The sequence below is a fragment of the Neopsephotus bourkii genome, unplaced genomic scaffold (assembly GCF_033783945.1).
Source record: "Neopsephotus bourkii isolate Nb327-2 ecotype Australia unplaced genomic scaffold, CSIRO-AGI_Nbou_v1 NB_1183, whole genome shotgun sequence".
Taxonomy (NCBI): domain Eukaryota; kingdom Metazoa; phylum Chordata; class Aves; order Psittaciformes; family Psittacidae; genus Neopsephotus; species Neopsephotus bourkii.
The window spans coordinates 3,757,066-3,778,625 of record NW_026901668.1 but is presented as its reverse complement, the minus strand read 5'-3'; the positions used below and the strand labels follow the sequence as shown (position 1 = coordinate 3,778,625).

Here is a 21,560-nt window from a genome sequence, read left to right as displayed (position 1 = left end):
GGGTTTGTAGTGTGGTTGCTGGGGTATTTTTCCTGGGATAACTAGAGATGAGCTTAGAGCCTGTGAAATGTGGGCACTTCAACACAGGAAGCATGGGCTGCACTGCCTGATCTAGGTCTGTAATAAGTATACTTGCCTCCTCCTTAAGGTGTTTTTGCCAAGGTCAGTGGAAATAAACACTATGGCCAGGCAGCTTGAGACAATTAGCAGCAAACATGAAGAGAGCAAATTTGCCCAAGCTGGTCTGATCAGGAAACAGCAGTCTTCACAAGCCTGCGGCTCAGAGGAGGGAGATATCTTCCTGCAGAAACTATTGTAATTTCTCCCTTGGCTGATGCAAACCATCATAATTGTACTGAAGTTGGGGAGAGCTGCTGGCTGATCCTGGCTGTGTGCTTGCGCTATGTGTGCCAAAGGATTTTGCTGAATTTATTTATCATCCTTGATTAAGATTTCTTTCTCCTTGCAACTAGTTCTTCTTCTCACATTTTTGATGATATTAAGAAAGGGAATCTGCTTGTTTAAACACTATTTATTGTGTATTTTCTTGCAATACCTTTAGCTAAAGAGCTGAAAACTACAAAAGTCCAAGAGAACACTGTGGTTATCCAGTGTGAGGGTAGTTCTCCACCAAGGTGAAAATATGTCTGACAGGCTGAATAAAGGTGCATTTGCACTCTGAGTTAGGTGGAAAAGGCTGGTAGAGGAATAACCTGAAATTAAATGGTGTCTCCTATAAATGCAGAGGTCTGTATTAACATGGCTCAGTGCAGGGGACAGTTTTAATTAAGTTGTATCTGGGAAGCCAGGGTGTTTTTTCTCAGCTGGAAAAGTGGTTTGGTTTCCTTGTGACCAGAAGACAGGAAAAGATTCTGCAGTAAGAAAAACCTGTCAGCAGCTGAGGCACCTCTTTCGAGCTTTGTGATCACAGTGCAACCAGGCTTAAATGTTCTGGGAGCATGTTCCATCAGCTTGTTTCCAGCCACGGTAGGTCCTGAAATAGCAGACATCAGACCTATGACTGGTTCTTCGACCTAGCAGTGTTATTTTGGCAGCAGGCCCAGGGTTAAACATAACAAGAGCCATTTTCAGTCCTTGCTCTCCTGAAGATCAGTGGCCCAAATGGTTGGATGTTTGTCTTAGCTGTTTCCGGACAAGGTCTGCATTTTGTAATGATAAGGCGAAATTCAGAGGTCCTCATGTTAGCAATCTCCTGCTAACGTTAATTAGAAAGCATGTTTTTCCTGAATAAGGATGTCAGGATTTGGTCATTGGCAATTTTTAACTGTTTTGACTATTTTGAGCAGGGTGTTCTTTCATTGTTGCTATAACTGTTCCCTTTTACCTCCAGTCCATGACTTTCACAGGATAGTGCAGCTCATCCTTAGTATTAAGCCCATGAAGCCCATTGCTAGGTCAGACTTTGAGGTTCATTCATCCCTCTTAGCAATAAGTCTGGCTGGCTCTGACGTGCCGGATGCCTTCTGAGATGTGTCTCCTGCTCTCTAAAGCTCATTTGAAAAGCTATCAGAGAGGTCAGCCACAAACTGGTCCCATTTTTTCTGCCAGACCTCTTTGGCCTTGGCTTTCTCATCTGGTAGCATGGCACTGTATCTGTGAGGAGGAGAAAAGTCAGTATCAGACAGGAGATAATGGGAAAGCCATTTCAAGATCAGTGACCAAAATGAAAAGGCAGGAAGCAGTAACAGGTTAACTCTTGCAGGACATGTCTACACAACACAGAGTAATGCAGTGTAAAGAGCCTTGAGCTCCTGCCACCTGGGCTTATGTTGGGACAAGGCTGTATCAACAGCTACCGAGTCATAGAATCATAGAATGGCTTGGATTAGAAGGGACCTTCAAAGGTCATCTAAGTCTAACGCCACTGCAATGAGCAGGGACCTGAACTAGATCAGATTGCCCAGAATCCAGCTTGGCCTTGAATCCAGGGATGGCACATCCACCACCTCTCTGGGAAGCCTGTGCCACTATTTTACCCCACTCTCATTGTAAAGAATTTCTTCTTCACATCCAGCCTTAATCTCCCTTCTCTTACAGTATCACAGTATGTTAGAGATTGGAAGGGACCTCAAAAGATCATCCAGTCCAATCCCCCTGCCGGAGCAGGAACACCTAGATAAGGTTACACAGGAACGTGTCCAGGCGGGTTTTGAATGTCTCCAAACAAGGAGATTCCACAACTCCCTGGGCAGCCTGTTCCAGTGTCCGTACCCTCACTGAGAAGAAGTTTCTTCTCAGGTTTAAGTGGAACCTCTTGTGCTCCAATTTGTACCCATTACCCCTTGTCCTTTCATTGTTTGCCACTGAGAAGAGCCTGGCTCCATCCTCGTGACACTCCCCTTTATATATTTATATACACTAATAAGGTCACCCCTCAATCTCCTCTTTTCCAAACTATAGACCCAGCTCCCCATCTTTCCCATAAGGGAACATCCCTTAATCATCTAGTTGCCCTGCGCTGGACTCTCTCCAGCAGGTCCCTGTCCTTTTTAAACTGAGGGGCCCAGAACTAGTTTAAAACCATTGCTCCATTACACCATAAGGACAAACAGCTCAGTCTGCATAAGCTGGACACACTGGGTAGCACCCAGTGACTAAATAGAAAATGTGGTTAAACACACCCAAGCTACACCCTGGTAGGTGGTTTTCCTGTGTTTCGCCAGTGAGCCGTGGCAAACACCGCAGCAAGTCATATTTTGGCAGAAATAGATAAGTGATACGAAGGCCTAAGACTTTGCCCCTACCCAGAACAATGTGCCGGAGGCAAGTTCACAAAGGATGGAAAAAGGGGAATAAACTGAGACACTGAGTTAGAGAAAGGCACTCAAGGGCACAGGCAGAGGAGCCTCTGGAGTCCCTTTGTCACACCCCTGGAGGAGACAGAGGAGACTTCAGATTAATGGAAGCCCAGTTCATGTAGCAGGGGAGACTGGGGGAATATACCAAATACAGTAGATTTCCAGGGAGCAAGCTGACAGCTCCCTTAGCATTACCGTGGCTAGATGAGAGAGGTGATGAACTTACTTTATGGAGTTGAGTGCAAGTTGTTTTAAGGTCCTCAGGTCAGCATTCATCCCTCCGATGGCCATGAACACCTCGTAGAAGTCATAGGAGACTCCTTTTGCCCCAAAGATAGGGGGATCATCGGGGCTGATCACAATGGGGTGCCCTTCAGCCATGAGGTCAGCTGCGGGGTGGCTCCGCAGATCAGTTACCAGCAGCAGGACCTGGGCATGGAAGGGTGGGAGGTAACACCACATCAGGTTCTTGCTGTAGCTGTGCTTGTGTTATGGCACTTACCAAACTGCTCTAGCTGCCTGTGTCAGCAGGTAGTCATCAGGGAGGAGGAGCCTCCAGTGGGCTGTTCAGAGCATGCTAGGCGTTCTCCTTTGAGCTCCTGCAGGAGGAGCCTATTTGTCTCCTCTGAGTACACAAGGAGATTGGTTTCTTAAATTGATCATCTAAACCAAGGCCAGTAGGATAAGTAACTTCTGCTTATTTGTAACAATTTGACTGTGAGGGCATCTGGGAGCTGGTATCAGGGTTCTCTCCCTCAAGGCTCACACTAGTACATCTCTACCCCAGAGCATCCTTTCTGCTGCACCCAAAGGACAATGGACACCATGCTAATGTGTTGCAAAAGGTTCCCCCTGGTTATGAATTCTACAAAACTAAAAGACTTCCAGTTACAATCCCAGCTTCTGAGCCTCTGGCCCTCCTGGCTTCGAAGTATTTTCCATTGTATCACTTTAGGCACCTCCCTGGCTCTGTGCTTCATCTCCACTGGTGAGGACTGCTTTCCCAGGTTCCTCTGGGTAGGTATTTAAATGATTGTGTGGTGACTGGCACTACTAGCCTTCTTATACACACAGCATGTATCTACATAGCAGACTGCAGTGTAATGTGGTGCAAAGAAAACATAGCCAGCCTGAGTGCAATAAAATGTTTAGCTGCTCCCCAGCTCCCTAGTACCATGGTAAATCCCATTCCACTGTCCCAGCCAAAGACCAACATACCTGGTTGGAGATGGGACAGACTTCTACAGGAATATCCTTCTTCAGAGACAAACTTTTGGCTACTGGATGTTTAATGAGGGCAAGTCCATGGCCAATCCGACTGGTATTCAGTAGCAGTGCATCCAGCACGTTATTGTCTACAGAGGTGCCCTGCCAGTCTGAGCAAAGACAGGTAAGAATCACTGCAGTGTTGTGAGGAAATAAATCGTCTCAGATAAGAAGTCTTCTCATAAAACTGCTAGATGATTTTGTTTATAAACGTCACAGTTTTAAGGTGGGAGGGCTGCTCATGCTCTGAGTTACCACTTTGCATTTTCAGTGAAACAGGTATCCAAATCTGTCCAGGACATTCCCCAGCACAGAGCTACCCACTCATCTCATCTGGCTTTAGATGTCCACAGTATTGCTCTTACAGATAAGCTAATCATGCTGGTCTGCACTGGTAGCCAATGGAGAGAAGTAATAATTTCTGGGGAATAGCCTGTGCATTAGCATGAGATATACTATGCCTTAGATGTGTTTGTTACTGTCCATGTCTGTAAAGGGAACCTAAGGTAACCAGTTCAGGTGTAGCCATCTTCTCTGTAGATGTCAACATGCAGTAAGCATAACACACAAGTTAGGCACAACTGTCATGCCTGGTTAAGATAAACCCTACCCATATGAACTGAACGATATATTGCCAATAGGCATATGTTGCCCTAGGAATGAAAGGTAATGATCAGTTATTTTGATGAGTGTATTCAGATAAGGCTTGAGGCTGGTTCAGACATTCCTTCACCTTAAAATGTAAAAAAATGGTTGAGGAATTCTGCTGCTTTGAATAGGATGTGAGCACTGCTCTGAGCAGCAAATGGCTACCAGACTAACTCTTGCAGCATGACCCTATGTCACATACAAGTCAGAGATGCTGAGCCACATGATGCCTACAGTCAAGAGCAGGGAGCAGGTATGAGAGGTGCCATGTAGGAATGCTACAGCCAGCAAGCTGATATGGGGAGAAACACAGGGGAAACTGATTATATACACGTGATAGACGCACACACTCTAGATACAGCCAGGCTTGCTGCCTCTGTCTTTTGCAAGACTTCACTTCTTGCCTCTGCAAACAATAACAAGCCTTGAGTCCTCATGCTTACCAGTCTCTCCAGCATGGAAAAAGTATGGCAAGTTGACCCCCAGGGAATATGGGATTGTCAGAGCATCCTTCAGGTCCCATAAGGAATGACCTTCATCTTCATCGCCAACCTGGAGGAAAGAGGATAGGTATTTTTGAACATGCTTTGGAAGACTGTGGGACTTAACAGCTATGTCACTGAGATGCCAACTGTACTGAAATTACAATGCTGTGGAGTACAGAGATGATTCTTTCAGGGGATGTCGTCAAGTACTCTCAACAAAATCCTTAGCTGGAAGACTTATGATTCATTTACACTGATTTCAGTACAGCAGCAGAGGATCTGGCTCTGGTATAAAACATATGCCATATTATACATATATTGCACCTCTAAGGGTTAACTTGAAGCTGCAGAAGAAATACAATTACCAGGTCAAAACCTGCCAGGGTGTCTGGGAAGCGGTCTCTGAGTGCCATGGCAGTGACAATGGCTTCTTCAATCTGGGAAACATTCAGCATCCTAAAGAGCAAGAGAGAGAAAGCAGTGCAGAGGCTCAATCCCACGGGCCTGCATTCTCTGGCCTTGAGTTGTGAAATGGGGCCCCCAGGGATATTTCCAAAATGCAAGTTGCTCCTGAATCTGACAGCCAGCTTCAGGTCCCGAGAGTAACAGCAGCAGAAAATGGATATTATGAAAGGAAACCCCTGAATGACCAGGAAATGCCTGGCTAGACCCTGCTGTCACTAGAGTTGAGGCATGTTTGTCTGACTCACTAGCTTTCCCATCTACCAAGCGGGGAATATAACAGCATGGAGAGAAAATGTTTAATTACTTTTTTCCTCTCCACTGTTTTACTGGGAGGTGGGACAGCAGCTGCATTTCAGGAGAGCTTTAAGTTTAGATTTCTTCCAGCCTTGTCAGATTTAAACATCATAGTACATTTTGCAGACGGACTCCATCTATACCCAAGCTGGCCAGAGGCAAGCCAGCTCTGAACTGGAAACAGCATTCTGCCGAGCTGGAATGCGTAAGTGCTGATGAGAGGTCTGTTATATTTACTCAGAATCACCTCACATGACTTCATGGCATCTGGCTGACTTGGAGAACAGCCTTGTGCCTGCCTGTGAACAGCAGCACGAACATACCGTACAAAGGCTGCCGGGAAAACAGCTTTTGCAGGGTTCCATGAGGACCTCTGTAATACCAAGTGCCCATACTCGGGCACTGCTGTCACTGCTTCAGTTTCCACAGAGAGAGGGAGTACATCCAGGCTCAGAAGACAGCACGCATGGCTTGGACAAGCACACATGCAAGCAACCCTCCCCTTGCTCATTCCCACACCCAGGGCTCACAGATGCTTGTCTCTCCAGCGCACACCATGAGCTAACCCAGCTCGCGTTGCACGTACACAGACTTATATAGATGAATTCTCATCCTCAGCCTTTTGCAGATGCCAGGGAATGCTTCAGGAGTCAACACCACAGGTCTGACGGCACAGACAAACATTGCTAATCAACTGTGGCACTTCAGCCCAGAACTCAGCATCACTTCTCCTGGCTTGGACCCATCTGTCCCTACCACCACCTTTGCCGTAGCACAGGCAGCCATGCACAGCCCAATCTTAGCTCTGCTCAGCCTTTACCTGTGTGCTGTAAATATAATCTTGGCTCCAATAAAGTCAGGGTGCTCCTTTACAAACTGCTTGGTCACTTCCCGATAGGTTGCCACAGACCATGACTTATTGTGCAGGGTGCCATCCAGTTCATACACCTGAAGAACGAAAAGTACGTGGCAAGCAGAAGTTGGAAGAGAAGCTCAGGAGAACTAATGTGCTGCAGTCTATCAACAGGGCAGGAAAAGCCAGTTAAATCTGTGCAGAACATTTTCTTTTTGACGCCTTTACCAGATGGCAAGAACCAAGAAGTGGTTTTCCTCCTTCCTGTGTGATGCAAGAAAAAAGTTTCTACATGTCCAGACATGGCAAGCAAGTGCCCTTGAATACCCAGAGGAGACCATGACCTCTTTTTCATGCCTATACCAAATGCTGGAGTGTCTTGTACAGCAGTCTGGTGGCTCACACACACTCTGTGCCTTGTGGCAGCAGTCTGTCAGCCAAGGCAGCCCCAAGGCATGCAAGAGGTGAGCTCCATAAGCTACCAGCTGGGCTGCACTTCTGCTCCACTCTGCCAGAGGTTTGCTTGTGACCTAGTCAGTTGTTCAGTCTTGCCATGCTTTCCCAATTCTCTGGCTGCAAACTAGGAAAACCAATCCTTTTGGCATGCTGTGTCTCATCAACCTTGTGAGTTCCTCACTACCAGGGATGTATTCAAGGCTTTTGACCTGTATAGACCCTGTATATCCTGATTGATTCTAACCCACAAAGGCCCTGCCTGGAGTCCTCTAAAAACAGTGGCTAAAATAACTCTGTTCTCTTATCCTTCTTGCCTTTCTTTTCTCTTTCACCCTTCTTCTCCACCCTCCAAATGGTCCACTCTACATTCTTACTTCCCCTCCAGTGCTGCCTCTTGCAGTGACGCCCCTTGCTAAGCCCCTGAGCACCTGTGGCATCCCCTTGCAGGCACCAGCAGCCATGGTGCAGACACAGACACTCAGAGGGAATTTTCCCCTGCTGCAGCCCATGGGAATGTGAGACTTTACACAGCTGAATTTGCAAACACAGCTGGGTTTGGGTGGCTTTTCCACAGTGTTTGCTGTTACGCACTAAATCCTGACTTTCATTTACTTTACCTCAGGGGCCGCTTCTGGCAGGCTTTGCTGCGAGGCAAGCTTTTGCAGAGTTAGTCAGCGCTGTTGTCCAAGCCTTGTGGAGGATCTCCAGCCACACAAGCATTTTGCTATTCCCATCACACCCTGCTCACCTCGAAGCATCTCACTTCCCCCTCATCCGTGCCCCAGCCTAGCTGGCACTTCCCTTGTGCACCAACAGCCCAGCATGCTCGCAGCTCCTTGCAGCCCTCATGGCGTGGTTGTACCTACAGGCTTCCTGTACCTCACAGCACATCAAGCTGCTGAGTGCGAGCAAGCCCAAGGACTCTGAAGGCTCCCACACCTGGAGCCAGCATCAGGGGCTGGATAGGAAAGAAATCTTCCCTGCCAAGCCTCTCTTCAAAAGACATTACAACCATGTCTAAGCACTGCCAGTAAAGGCAGGGTATTTTCCAGGCAGGCTCACCCACTTGTATCTTTGCAGCTGCTCTTGGTCCAGAAACCTGTGTGACATGGGGGGATGTCAGCTCTTGTACTGTCCCGTGGCACAGGAATTTTGACACTACTGTTATTTTCTCTTTCCAGGTCTCTTTCCACCCCAAAGACAATAGTGGCTGAGTTCAGAGCAGCTGGCTCATGACCAACACCCAGCAAAGTAAGAGATGTATAAGCTTTGTGTTCTTCTCCCCCCCCCAATTTTTTTTTCTTTTCATTACACCCTTCTCATCTCAGGCACAATAGAGTGCCAGTCTGCAGCTCTTACACTGAACCTTCTTTTGCTATGGGGCCAGCCCGAGCCCCAACAGGGCAGGGTTAGCAGCCCCACTCCCCAGCTGTTGGGATCAGCCCTCAGATTTGTCACAGCATCTGCCTGTCTGCTGATGGGGTGGCTGTGGAGGCACAGACATCCACACGCAGCTGGCTGCAGCTCACTAGCCATTGCATGCAATGGCAGTGATTTAAGGAAGTTGGTGTCAGGCACACTTGGGCATCAGGTCACCAGCAAGACCCCAGCATGGCTGCTTCATCCGCTGGACACTGTGGTGACAGCAGCAAGCTGCTACCTGTGTTCCCATACACAACCCACCACCACTAGGTGGTCCATCAGGTGCTGCCAGATTGACCTTGCACAGCAGCCTCATTCCGATTGCAATGGGCTTTTAAGAACATGGAGGTAGACGGTGTAGTGAGGAGCAGCAGCATCCCCGATAAGTTTGTTTTGGTAAGATATCTGCCCCTCTGACAGAGCTCTCACCCCCATGCTGCTCCACTTGGAGCTGGGCAGGAGAACTGTATGGAACAGGTGTGCCTGCAGTGTCTAAATCGTTACTGGGAATGTGTGAACCCTTATAGCCAAAGATTGGTCTGCTGGTGCTTTGGAAGGCATGGGGGCAGCATTGGGTTGTAGGACAACCTGACCAGCTCCAGGTGACATGCAGGGAGAAAGGCCTGAACTATTACTGGCAGATTTTAGTGGAAATGAAAGGAGCAGTTTATACACAGCCAAAATTCTAAGTTGTCAGCAAACTGTGGAAGACTGTGCTTTGCCTGTTGGTTTACTAGCCTGTTCAGAGAAATCATTCTGAAGTAAGCTGTGGATTTAAAGGAACGGAATTATTCCACAATAAGTGTCTAGTGAAAACAGGAAGTTATTCCAGAAGAGCTGCCACAGAACAGGTGATTCTGGTACAGACAAACTTGAGATACGTCTTCCTAACCAGCCAGATTTTGACACAGCTCCCAGTCAGACTGTGCAATGGAGTTTGTTGCTGTTGCCGCAGCAGGTGTCTTCCTTAGCATCTCTCACTTTCAAGCTCTTGCCTATGCAAATCTCCAACAAAGACCTTTGAATATGATCAAGGTTTTCCAGCATCCTTAGAAGGGCAGGTATGCAAACATCCAAGAACTAAATTCAAGATAGGGCTTGAGAATAGTTATGGAGAAATAAGGGTTTAAAAGAATACTAGAGAAGCCAAAAAATACATACCGGAGGCAGGATAGCTCTTATCTCAACATACTGTACATTATCTTCATAGAGCTCCAGCAGCCCCTGGTAGAAATAGGCCTTGAACACAGGTGCATAGCAGATAAGTCCAGAGGCAATGAGAAAGACTTCTTCAAATCTTTTCCAAATTAAAGTCTGAGAAGGATAGGTGAGCTCAGGGGCATCTGTCACCAGGGTCAAGTTTCTCAGCAAGCTGTAGAAAAAGGTATAGAGAAGAGGAAGAATGAGAAGAACAAACAAGACAGTTGGCTTTCAGCATGTAAAAAGCTGCTGGCTAGCAGTTAGGTGTTTGGTACAGGAGGAAATAGATTTCCTCCACGAGATGTGAGTGTTATTGTCAGAGACCAAGCTTTGCAGACATGATGCTCTCCCACCTGCATGCTCTGTGGTGCAGCAGGGCAGTGGCTGTGCTCAATTAGCCACTTGCTGTATGGGCAGGACCAAGAAAAGGTGCAAAGCCATTCCTGCCACAACAGCAGACCAATATTAACTCAGGGCCTGTTGGCACTGCTGTACAATGGGAATAACAATGACTGGTGCAACTAGAAAGCATTCAGGTAATTTTTCTGCCACCTATGTTTACTCTAATGGCTGGTACAGATAATAGCTGACAGGTAAAAAGTCATACACTATGTTGAGTTACAAGACTAGATGTTCAAAACCTGTCTTTACAAAAGAGTTACAAAAGCAAGTATGATGGTTTTATATCATAAGAATTGCACTCTGCTACCTAGAGGTATCCTTAATCCAGAATTAGACTAGCACATTACTCCTGGAGACAATATATTCTCTCAAACATCTTCAGTGCATGTAAAAAAGTTATGACACCCGACTTTCTGTTCACCACCTAAAAGCAGACTGAGTCTCCAGGGGGTACCATGTACTGGGTGACCATCAACCTGTTTCCTAAGCCTAGAACTTGCGCTGGTACCTTTTTTTGTCAAAATACACCACCTAGTACAAGCAGGGGAAAAACGTTTGTGAATCAGAAATCCTTTTTCCCTGCCAATGGAACACACCTGATACCTTGCCTGCCTTGCTGATGACTGTCAGATTGTCTGCTGGGAAATGCCTGGTAAGAATCACAGGTCCTGGCTTTTCCTTAGTGGGAAGGAAGCATATATATTTCATCCACAAACTCAGCTGATGTAGAAGCCTCTTTCAGAAATCTGAAGAGGCAGCTGGTAGTTTTATCAAGCAGAGTTTAAAGGAGCCCATAATTGCAAGATTATCTAGCTGTGGGTGACAGCCTGCATTTTGGACAGGGTAAGAATCCGTGCCACAATGCTGTCCTCTGACAAGTGGATAGTCTTCATCCCACCTGAAGCCTTGCCTCTGGCAACAGCTCCCATCCCTCTGCTGGTGGCCACCTGAAGAAGAGTTCATAATAAATTTCTCAGGCTGGTGGCAAAGTCTAAATGGCAATATGGGGGTGATTAACTTCATTCCTGGGTGGACAAACTGAAGCCATTGCAGCAAGCTACAGAGCCAGTTGCTTGCAGGCACGTGGGTTTACTACCCTGGCCAGGCCTGATGCTTATCTAGTGATAGGGGCTAAGCAGGTTCAGATAGAAATACCTTCAACCATGCTTCATCTTTCATTGGAGCATATTGTTTCTCCTCGGTGACAGCTACTGATCTTTAATGATGTTTCTTGTTTGATGTCTTGGCCCCTATCCTTGTGTAGTGTTCTGCCCTGTTATATGTGTGGTGTGGGTTTGATTTGTGCTCTTATTATCCTCTTCCAGGACGCTTCTGTAGATGGAATTAAAAGCCTTCCTCCTACAGATGTAAAATGTGATCTGGTCCAAACTCATAAACTGACACTTCCCAGGCAGGGACATCCCTTTTGAGTCCCTCCATCCTGCCCACAAAACAGAGCCCAATCCCCCAGCATTTGCCTGCTCTTTCACTAAGGATGCTCTTTTAGTGGCTGCAATTTCATTTCTTCTTCACTCTGTTAATTTGAGACGCTTGTGCCACGTTAAGGATGAGATTTTTAAATGCCTAACAGTCAGGGAAATTCAGACCTAAGGTTTCCACAGCAACTTCAGCTCTGCCCTCCTGCGCATTACAATAGGGGCTTTTGGTGCCATTATTATCACAGGACACTGGGCAACCCCAGCTACTGTTCAGTAATCCATGCAACCAAAGGCGACCGAGCTGGACCATGGCAGGGGCGGGCAGTGGGGAGCACGTAGCAGTGGGAGAAACCACAGCATCACCCTAGAAACCAGGAATGCAGAAGCCAGGGGCATCCTGAAGGCTCGGATCCAGCCGCCGGAGCTGCGGTGGAGGCCAGCTGCCAGCGGAAAGGGTGTGCTGCAGCTCTGTGGGAGGGGAGAGGAGGTTTTGTGTGGGAAGAGCTGGGGAAAAGAGACTTTTCCACTCCCCTCCTGGCCGAAGGGCAGCTCCCCACCAGCCCTGCGCACCGACAGAGAGCACCTGCCCAAAGCCAAGAGCCCAGTGGGGCTGTTCCCACCATCCCTTCAAGCACCGAGGGAAAAACCTCCCCGTGGATCAAAAGGCCGTGCAAGCCTGTTCTCGCCACCCTGCACAGCTTCGTTTCAGATAAGGATGGGCGGTTAGTCTTGCTCCCACTGCTTTCTCCCCTTGTCCTGTGAGAACTCAGCTCCTCCAGCAATCAGTGTGCACAGGGCTCCGCTCCCTGCCTTTAAATCTAGCTGTACAAACTTGTGGCTGTTTACTTAGCCTGTGGTCCTGGGCTAGAAGCAGCAATAAATCCCCACACCACCCTGCTCCTAAAAGCACATAAATCAAATTGTGCTTTTTTTCATAATCCCCTTCCCTTTGAGACTGATTATTGATCCCTGTAACTGTTGAAGATTTATTGCATAATAGTGATCCATCCTTGATAACTGGATAATCTCCTAAAGGTTCAGGGGCTTTTGCCAGCAGCAGCTCATGCAGATGAAGCAAAGCTTCATAAATACATTTTTTTGCTTCTTTTCTGGAATGGGCCAGTGATCAGGTGCAGACTACAAATAGCCTTCCATGTCATGTCATATATGCACTGAGCAATGCTATTGCAATGCATATGCCCAAAGGGGCACAGCTAAAATGACCAGCTAAGGATTATTTAATTTCAACTGTTGTTTTGCTTTCTCTTGTCCTGTTTTTCCCCCCCTAACTGTCTTGCTTCCTTGGGCTGTATGATACAGAAGCAAGCAGTTTTGTTTCCTTGTCTTTAAAGAGATTATTTTTCCTGCTTCTTTTTCTGTCCTAGATGGGCAATTATAGCCCTCTCATCACCGTAGTATCTGAATGTCTTCCAGTGGTGCATTAAATAGTGTGACTAACATCTGTCACATGTGGTTCATTCGCTTTCTCTCTCTTTCTCATCCCCCTCTTCTTCTCCCCAAGGGGAGACTTGTAGAGGGAGCAGAGTGCTTTGTTTCTGTAGTGGATTTTCAGTCTCTTTTTTCCCCTGTAGTGCACACACTGCCCTATTTTTGTGTGAGATAAGGCAGTCAAAGGACACAGAGGGAAAGGTGATGGCAGGCCGGGCAGCCGCGAGTGCTCAGGGGAGTTGTCCGCGCAGCCTCGGCCATGGTGTCATCTCCCTCACAGATGACTTCATCCTGGTGATAGAGAGCTCCGCTGGGCCACTGAAGATGTGCTGCTGGGCACGGCCTTAATCCTGAAGCTGCTGGTCAGGAAGGGGTCTGCAGTGGTATTTTACAAATACCTGGAATGTCAGTGCTGTTTCCCAAATATCTAGGGGCATGCTCTTGCTTTAGAGACATCAGCCATTACATTGCATCTTGAGTCAATATTGGTATTCTCCTATATCGTAATGTGGAGTAAATAAGTTAGGATTATTCTTTTATTTTAAGTCTCAAAGCAGCATTCCCTTTGTATCTCTGCCTCCTGGCCTGTGATATCCTGATTCTCATAGTAGCATCCTTTTGGAATCAGTAACAGAATACTCCAGGGTCTTGGCCCATAGGAGGTGTGTTTTGAAGAGGAATGATTAAGCCTTCTTTTGAGGGAAACAAACAAAAATACTTCCTTCCAAAACACATATGCATATAAATGCATATGTACTTAAAAATGCAAACAGCAAAATGTAATGCGGACACCTCTCTCCCTCACCCCTTCCTGGTCAGTGTTACAGTAATGTGAAAGAGTGCAGCCTCTCAGAAACATTTCCATTGTTCCCTTCATGTTTGCTGATCCACCCTGTCTTGCATGAGAGCCCTTCCCTGCTGCCATATTCCCTCGATACTCCCTTGAAATCACCCAACTATCCATCCGTTCCTTCCTCTGACATCTGCTTTCTCTCAGCTTGTCAGTGCTCAAGGGCAAAGAGGAGCGCAGGAAAGAGGTAGCCTGGGATGCACATGTTCAAGAGACTGGGAGAGTTTCCAGAATCTGAGAAGCAGAACAGATTGGGGCCTATTCCTGGCTAGAGACCTATTTCCAGACGGCCAAAAAACATTCCTAACCCCTAGAACTAGCACCCGGGGATTAGATGAAAATAGGAGGGGAAGCGCCTCAATGTGGTTGTTGTTCGTGTGTTTGCACATTACGTGCAATGACTCCTCTGCGATTTTGTGGTGATGAGCACAGAAGGGCAAGAAATGAAGGACAACATGCTCAAATGAGTAAGTCTAAGCACCCAGGATGCGAGAGATCCAAGTTTGTACTTGGCTTGGGCATATGTTTGCTGAGGAAAATCACTAAATCACTTCATTGGTTCATTCTGCCTCAGTTTCCCCTCTGCTTTTGGGGAGTCTTTTGTAGCAGGGTCTGTCTTGTGTTCCTGTGTAGTGCCTGCCACTCTGAATTCATATTCTGACTTGTGGCTACTAGACATTGTCAGACAACTAATACAAAAAGAGAGGAATGTGATAACACTGCCTCTGAAATCATGTTTCCAAACAGGAACATTGGGAACCAAATAATGCACATCCACCCTTGTAGGTGTATAGAGTGCTGTGGCCTCCAGCCTCAGCCAGAAAAGGATGTCACACTATGGAAATACAGCTGAAAACAAATACAACAAAGGGTTGCTTCTGAGCCAGTTTTGAAATACCCAGTGCTGTTGTTTGGGCTTCAGGGAAGTGAAGCTGTTTCCAAATCCAGTCTCTTGCACATCTTTATGGGTCTTCAGGTGGGGTTGAAAAAAGCTGGTGCTGTGGTCTTTCCCTCTTTATCACTCCCAGTAGAAGCATAAAGGAGATAATGGGAAACCAGTTTTCTCTTTCAAAGACATACGTAAGTGACTTCTCACTGGCTCTGATTTCTTCCATCACGTGTCAGGGCAGTGGAGCCTCAGGATATGGAAGATCAAAAGCCCAGGGTCTGACACTACTTTCTCCTTTTCTGGACCTCCCGTAGGAGACAAGTTCTGGGGGCCCTGGCTAGTTGGCTCCCTCTGCCCTGCCCCTTGCTGTTGTTGGGGAGGGAAAGCAATACCATGCCAAAGATCTGGCAGCTCCTCAGCTCCCCAACCTGACCTTCTTCCCAGATCTGTAGGGCACAGAGCCCAAGCAGCTTCCATGTGGAGGGGATACCAGCTCCCTAAGAGTTCAAAGGTCTCTATTTAAGAGCACACACCCTCACTGAAGAGCACTACAGTAAAACCCATCCAGTTTCACTTAGGAAATGCTACAATTAGGGTCACCCACGTCACCTTTATCCGGCCCTCTCCTCGTGTATCAGCATGGTGATACTGTCTTTAATTACATGACACCCCATACTACTTTTTCCCATGGGACCTCAACCCCCGGAGCACTGTAGACAGTGGTGCACTCTGAATGGACCACTACTCAATATTTTCCCCTGTCCTCATCACTCAGTGTCTGACTCCATGCATTATTTAGCATGCTCTTCCAGCCCCTACGTGCCAGGCAGAACTACATGCTTCCTCCTAGCCTTTTAGGCAGGGCTTTGTCCCAGCACCAGTGGCTCTTGGATGGGGAGGTAGAGCTCTCTCTTCCTGCCAGCACAGACTGGAAGGGGGGATCCAGGCTTTTCCCACCCACCTGTGAGTGATTAAATGGTAGGGGGCTGCTGAGCAGTCAACTAACACCTGGTCCTAACAAAAGGCAGCCAGCACTTACAATAAGAGCTGCCTCTAGGGAGGGGAACTCCTGCTAGGGAGTGAGTGAGTGATGCCTGGGGAGCCATCTAATGGGTGAGCTCCTGGAGAGCTATAGGAGGCCTCTGCTGCAAGAGAAGCACTGCTATCAGGAGGGTGCTGAGGGGGGAAGAGAGATACCAGGTATAGGATCTGTGTGTGGGGTTCACTGGCTCAATCCATGCCCAGGCTGAAACCAAACCCCTTTTTTGAGGGCAAATTGCAGTTCCTGGTGCCTGAGGGTCCTGCTGGGAATGACTGCCTCATGCTTTAGTGTGGTAGCTACTAGTGAAGTTTCAAGGACAGTCCTCAGAAAATAAGCATGGTGTTTGGATGGGGAGGTTGGGTTGAGTTTTCCTTTGGGTTATTTGGGGGTTTACATGCTAGCACAGTTACTAACGTAGGTAGTTTGCCCAACTACTCCTTCTGTATCAAAATAATAATTTTACAAAAGATTTCTCTGACGCTGGGGTTCTCAGCTACCTGGCTTCCTTGTCCTCTTATCTCAATGGATGATATAGGGTCTTTCAGCGTGCATCCCTATCCCATGTTGGGAGTACATCCAGCAGGGGTGCTGAGGAGAGATGGGGGCAGATCACATGAGTCTACTGAAACCGTTGTCTTCAGCATGCCTGTGTGAAGGACCAGAGTGAGGGTGCACAGGGTACTTCGATTTTGATGGCGTCCGACTCCGGTGTACTTAATGCTGTAACATTCAGTATCTTGTGTTGCTATTTGTTGTATGCATGCAGCCCTACATGGAGTTCCCTGCTTCCAGAGCAGCAAGAAGACAAGGAAGCTGGATGATCAGAATGATCCTGCTGGGTGCACAGCCCCTCTTCACTCACCTGCTATTAAACTCTGTCACGTTGCGCAGCTGTTTACGGTAAGTCTCCAGCAAAACCCACTGGGAGCACTGGGCCGGCACTGGGTGCGGAGGGTGAGGCTTGGAAAAGCGGAACCGAACGGTGCCTGTGTGGGTGAAGCAGATGTAGCAGTCGGGGAGGTAGGTGGCATTGTACACAAGCCAGTCCACGCTCAGGATGGCATGGTCATGCAGGTGTAAGACAGCACCTGGTGGGAGGAAAAGTATATTCTAATGAGACAAAGCAGCTGAGAAGAAGGAACCAAGGTTTAGTGTGGTAATAGTTTGAGTCTGCCCATCCAAGGGCATCTGGAAATGCTTCTAGATGTCTGTGAGTGACCTCTCCCAGCAGAGACTGCGCGGCTGCTCTGCCTCTCCCTTGCTGGGGGATGTGGCCGCCTCCACATCAAACAGAGGGCAGGCAGAGCGTGACAGCTCCCTGGGAGTGGAGGGAGGGCAGAAATCAATAGGGAGCTCTGCTGCTCCGCTGGGATGGAAAATGCTCTGAGTTATTAAAGGTCTTTCAGACAGACTTTGCTGTGAGCTGGCTCAGGCCCCACTGATTTAAAGAGGAACTCACACAGTAGGCAGCAGTTTACAAGGCATGCTAGCTGACTTGCAGACCTGAAACAAGCCTCTGTGTCTAAGCTGTTTGAATCCCTGCCTCAATTTTTGCATCTAGTCTGTGTCTCTTCTTTAATCTCTTTGAAACTCTGGCATACACCAAAATCCCAGACCATGACACACCAGGGAATTGCACTCAGATGCAGAGTACCATCTACTTTTATGCCTTATCAAAAGCATGCTCACTTACAACGTACATCTGCTGCTGGCCAGCATAAAAGGCCTCTGGGACGCTCTGTTATTGTGCAGTATGTTGGCAACTGCCAGCCTTCCTGGCACCCTCTGCATGCTCACCTTCCTCAGCCCATCCTTTCATTTAGCTAGAATCTCTCCTTTTGCAGAGATTTCTTACATTTCTGGTACTAGAACTAAACTTCACCTTTGTGAAGGGAAGACACTATGACAGCTGAAGTCTTACAGATAGGTATTTTATTAGTCTAGGGGAGAGCTCATAGTCAAAATTGCTTTGATGCCCTTAGGGGTAAAGAGAAAACATGAGTAGCAAGAACAAGACAAAAGACTGGTGTGTATGTGACATTAGACAAACTTCAAGACTGTAACTTGCAGTGGACTGATCTGATATAGCCTATATAGCTTAGAATCCCTCACTACAGAGGGTCTGACTGTGGTTTGCTGCTCTCAATGGAGCTCATGTGACAGAATGGGCATGCCACAGCTGCTTAGATCTGACCCTTCTCCTGCTGGCAATGCCACCCTCTTGCCTATGTGAGCAGCAACAGAAATGACAACAGTCTTTGAAACAACAGTAATTCCCAGGGCCTCTGATCAAGACTGAGGCCTCTAAGATTAGGTCCTTCTCAAGCTTGTCTCTAAACATTTCTGGCTCTTGCAGAAATTCCAATAGCCCATTTTAACATCCGCTGGATTGAAAAGTGTTAATTTTTTTTTGTTTGATTCCTCCTTGGTATCAAAGATGCCCTATTGGAGGTGAAGGGGGGGAGTACTTTTCAATTCCTTACTGCTCAATTCAGTAATGATATACCAGTCATTTGTGGTAACAGATCAGGATGCTGCAAACCAGGGATCCTCATCCCACACCAGGGGCTGGGAGGGAGGAAGCTGAAAAGTGAGAAACATGGTTCTTATCCATGTTCCCCTTGCAAGTGAAAAATGCTCCTGTGGAGAAATGGATTCCCAAATCTTCCAAAGCAGGTCACCAACCTGGCACCTGGAAGGGTGGGCATACTGTACAGAGTTACAGGAGTATTGACAGTGTTTACTGCAACTGTCTCGTATCTCTAGTTAAAGAAGGCACCTTGTTTGGATTCTTCCTTACTGAACTAGAGATGCAGAGGGAGAAGCTAAAATCAAGGCTTTCCTCCTGTGATCACCTCAACCCCCTGCCTCTCTGCCGAACTGTCAGCAGCTCAGGCACAGGGAGACATTAGGCTTCCTGCTACCCAGCCTAGCTGTTTTCTATTTCACCATGTCTAAAAATATCCCCTCCCCTTTTCCACTGCAACCAGGACTACTGGGCTTTCAGATACTGCTGTGTTACAGCTGCTTGTTGGAGGATGCACAGGATGGTGCAGTGAAGGTATTGGACAATGTCATAATCTCTAGCTAACCTAAAATGCTCCAAATGCCTTTAAAACTGTGTGATGCAGAGTGCAGAAGCCTTCTTGGTACAGGGCATGACAGTCCGTCAGCATATAGCTTACTGCACAACAAGGGAGAAATGACCTAGGGGTGTTGCAAACCCTGCTGTTTCCTCTGTGGTCAATGCATTTTGAGTAAGCCAAACGACATTTCTAAAGACAAAAGGAAAAACACCTGCCCTTGTAAGCAGAGATCTCCCATAAGTGCACAGACCAGAGCCTGATTAAGAAGGATAAAGTGAGAGAATATAGTAGTTTTTGTATCATAATCAATACAGGCTTTCACTTGCATTTAAATGTAAAGAAACTTGCAGTATTGGAGGTAGCACCTTCCTCGTCTAATGCCCCAGACTTTCCCGTAGACTTCCAGAACCAGCTGCAGAAAAACTTACTGGCGGTACAGCATTTTTGGCTGAGACAAGCTTGATAGCATGTCTGTATTATGTGTATGTGAAAAAAGGAAAGGCCCTGGCTGGAGCATGCTGAGCAAATATGGATGTTTGTGATGTCTTCTTATCTTTACTTCCTCTGCCCTTTCTCCACGCTTCAAAGGCTGGAGGATCCATACTGTAAGTTATACCAAATGGTACAATTGCTGGAAATGTGTATTCATCCAATCCATCCCCCTCTTCCTCTCTCCCTGTGCCCTGTCCCCAAGCTCAGAGGCAGGACTCTTCCTGGAATGGAGTGAGCGCAATTTACAGCTCTCACAGGCTTGCCTGCCACATCTCATGCTTTGTCCCAGAAAGCAAAAGGCAAGAGGAGGATGAGTAAGGCGAGCAAACCTCAGGCCAAGCCTACCTTTTGGCATGCGCTTTAAGATGCTGAACACCGTGCTCTGCTCAATGAGGCCTTTTGCCCGAAAGAAGTGCATGCTTGGAGGAAACTGTCCTGTAGCTATTGCTGTTGCAATCTCCTTCTTCTTGAGGTTTACAAGCTTTGTACTGAGCTGCTGTTCCTGCCTACTCAGCACCAAATTGCCGCCTGTCTGATGAGCTTTCTCCTCCTGCATTAGGGAGTCCCGGTCCTTCCAGAGTGGGATGGGAAGGCAAAGGGAAGCCAAATTCAGGAGGAGGTACACCAGCCTTATGGCTTGAGCAGGCGGATGCTTCATCCTGGAGCTGTGCCTAGGCAGGGGGAGAAGATGGAGCGTTAGTGGAGGTCTAAATGTGACACCTTAGCAGTGACCCACAGGTCCATCCTGCAGAAATAGTGGGTAATTGGATGCTCAGTGCTGGGGGGAGCATCAGGTACCAATGTCCTCTATATTTAGGGCTATGCATTAGCATACTCCCCATGATGCTGATTGCACACAGCAAGAGAGTATAGGCAGATTGGAGATGAGCTAATGCTCCTTGGGTCAGACTGGCAGCACGTCATGCAGACTTGCAGTATGGTGAAAGTCTAGCCCTGGTGTGGGGGATTGGTGAGGTCAGGTCTATGATTTTCAAGCTGGGATGGAGTCCCCTTAGAATAAGAGGTGCTGGTGACACAGTACTGGCTGTGCTGCTAGCATCCCAGGGAGGGAACCAAGGGTTCATAGCACCTGAGGTGCTTCTAGCTTTTGCTTAGGCTACAGTCAAGAAAAGACCTTATTGCACCTTTATAGTATATTTCAGCTATCACAGGGGCTAATTTACTGGCAGAAACCCCCACAGCTTCCTCTGCAGTGACAGAGGTGCATCCTTTCCTTGCAACCCCAGAAGAAAGAGGACAGAACGGAGACCACGGGAGTAGTAAGAGACTGCAAGGAGGCAGGCACATGTGAACTCTGAGAACTCTGCCCTTCCCCAAAAAAGCACAGCTGCAATATAATCCTTTAACACCAGGCTTTAGTGACCCTCCACACCACCGTCTCCAGACTGAAGCAGGCTGGAGAAAGGTTCAACATTTTGAAACGGTCCCCTGTGAATTACACAGTAAGTCCCTGCTTGCGCATGTGTCTTCTGCTTCCAGCCTCTCCTCCACCAGATTGCCCTCAACCCCATCAGTGGGTCCCAGGAAACAAGGCATGCTGGGAGAGCAATCTGCTGGGAGCACAGCAGGGTAGATGCAGCTCCATGTCAGGCCTGGTTCTGAACTTAAAGAAACATCCTAGAAGGCGCTGTCTTATCCCTGGTGAGACTGACTCACTTACTTTTAACTTTCCTCCTCCTCCTTCTCCTTGCATGCAGAGCTCATCCAGCTGCCACCCCAGAGAGCAGGGAACAGTTATCTCTCTTGCAAGCCGGCTCTGTCCCAGCAAAGATAAAGAGGCAGGATCCGTCCCAGCAGTGCGGAGCGAGGCACCCGCCAGAGCAAGCAGTTCCTCTTCCTGCGCTGCTGCTCGGGCTTGCTCAGCTTTTATTTATCCTGTCCCTACTGCTTCATGAATATATAAATAGGAGGAGGAGGCAGGGGAGGTTATGAGAAAGCAGGACACAGGCACGCAGGCAGGCAGCTGCAGAGAGCTGGGGAGC

General features: G+C 47.7%; 1 protein-coding gene across 2 annotated transcripts; it reads right to left on the bottom strand.

The window, feature by feature from the left end:
- ADA2 (adenosine deaminase 2) lies at positions 1-21,432 on the bottom strand. Of its 2 annotated transcripts, none has more exons than XM_061363992.1 (10): positions 21,239-21,432; positions 19,903-20,228; positions 16,842-17,067; positions 9,870-10,080; positions 6,798-6,925; positions 5,584-5,674; positions 5,177-5,285; positions 4,038-4,195; positions 3,046-3,248; positions 1-1,614 (listed from the first exon to the last, which is right to left on the bottom strand). In XM_061363992.1, exons 2-10 carry the CDS (start codon positions 20,213-20,215, stop codon positions 1,506-1,508), a joined length of 1,548 nt encoding a protein of 515 aa, XP_061219976.1. In that variant the 5' UTR covers positions 20,216-20,228; positions 21,239-21,432; the 3' UTR covers positions 1-1,505. The 2 variants fall into 2 exon arrangements, with proteins under 2 accessions (XP_061219976.1, XP_061219975.1); XM_061363991.1 differs by having other exon boundaries at positions 19,903-20,222.
- Positions 21,433-21,560: the final 128 nt, after the last annotated feature.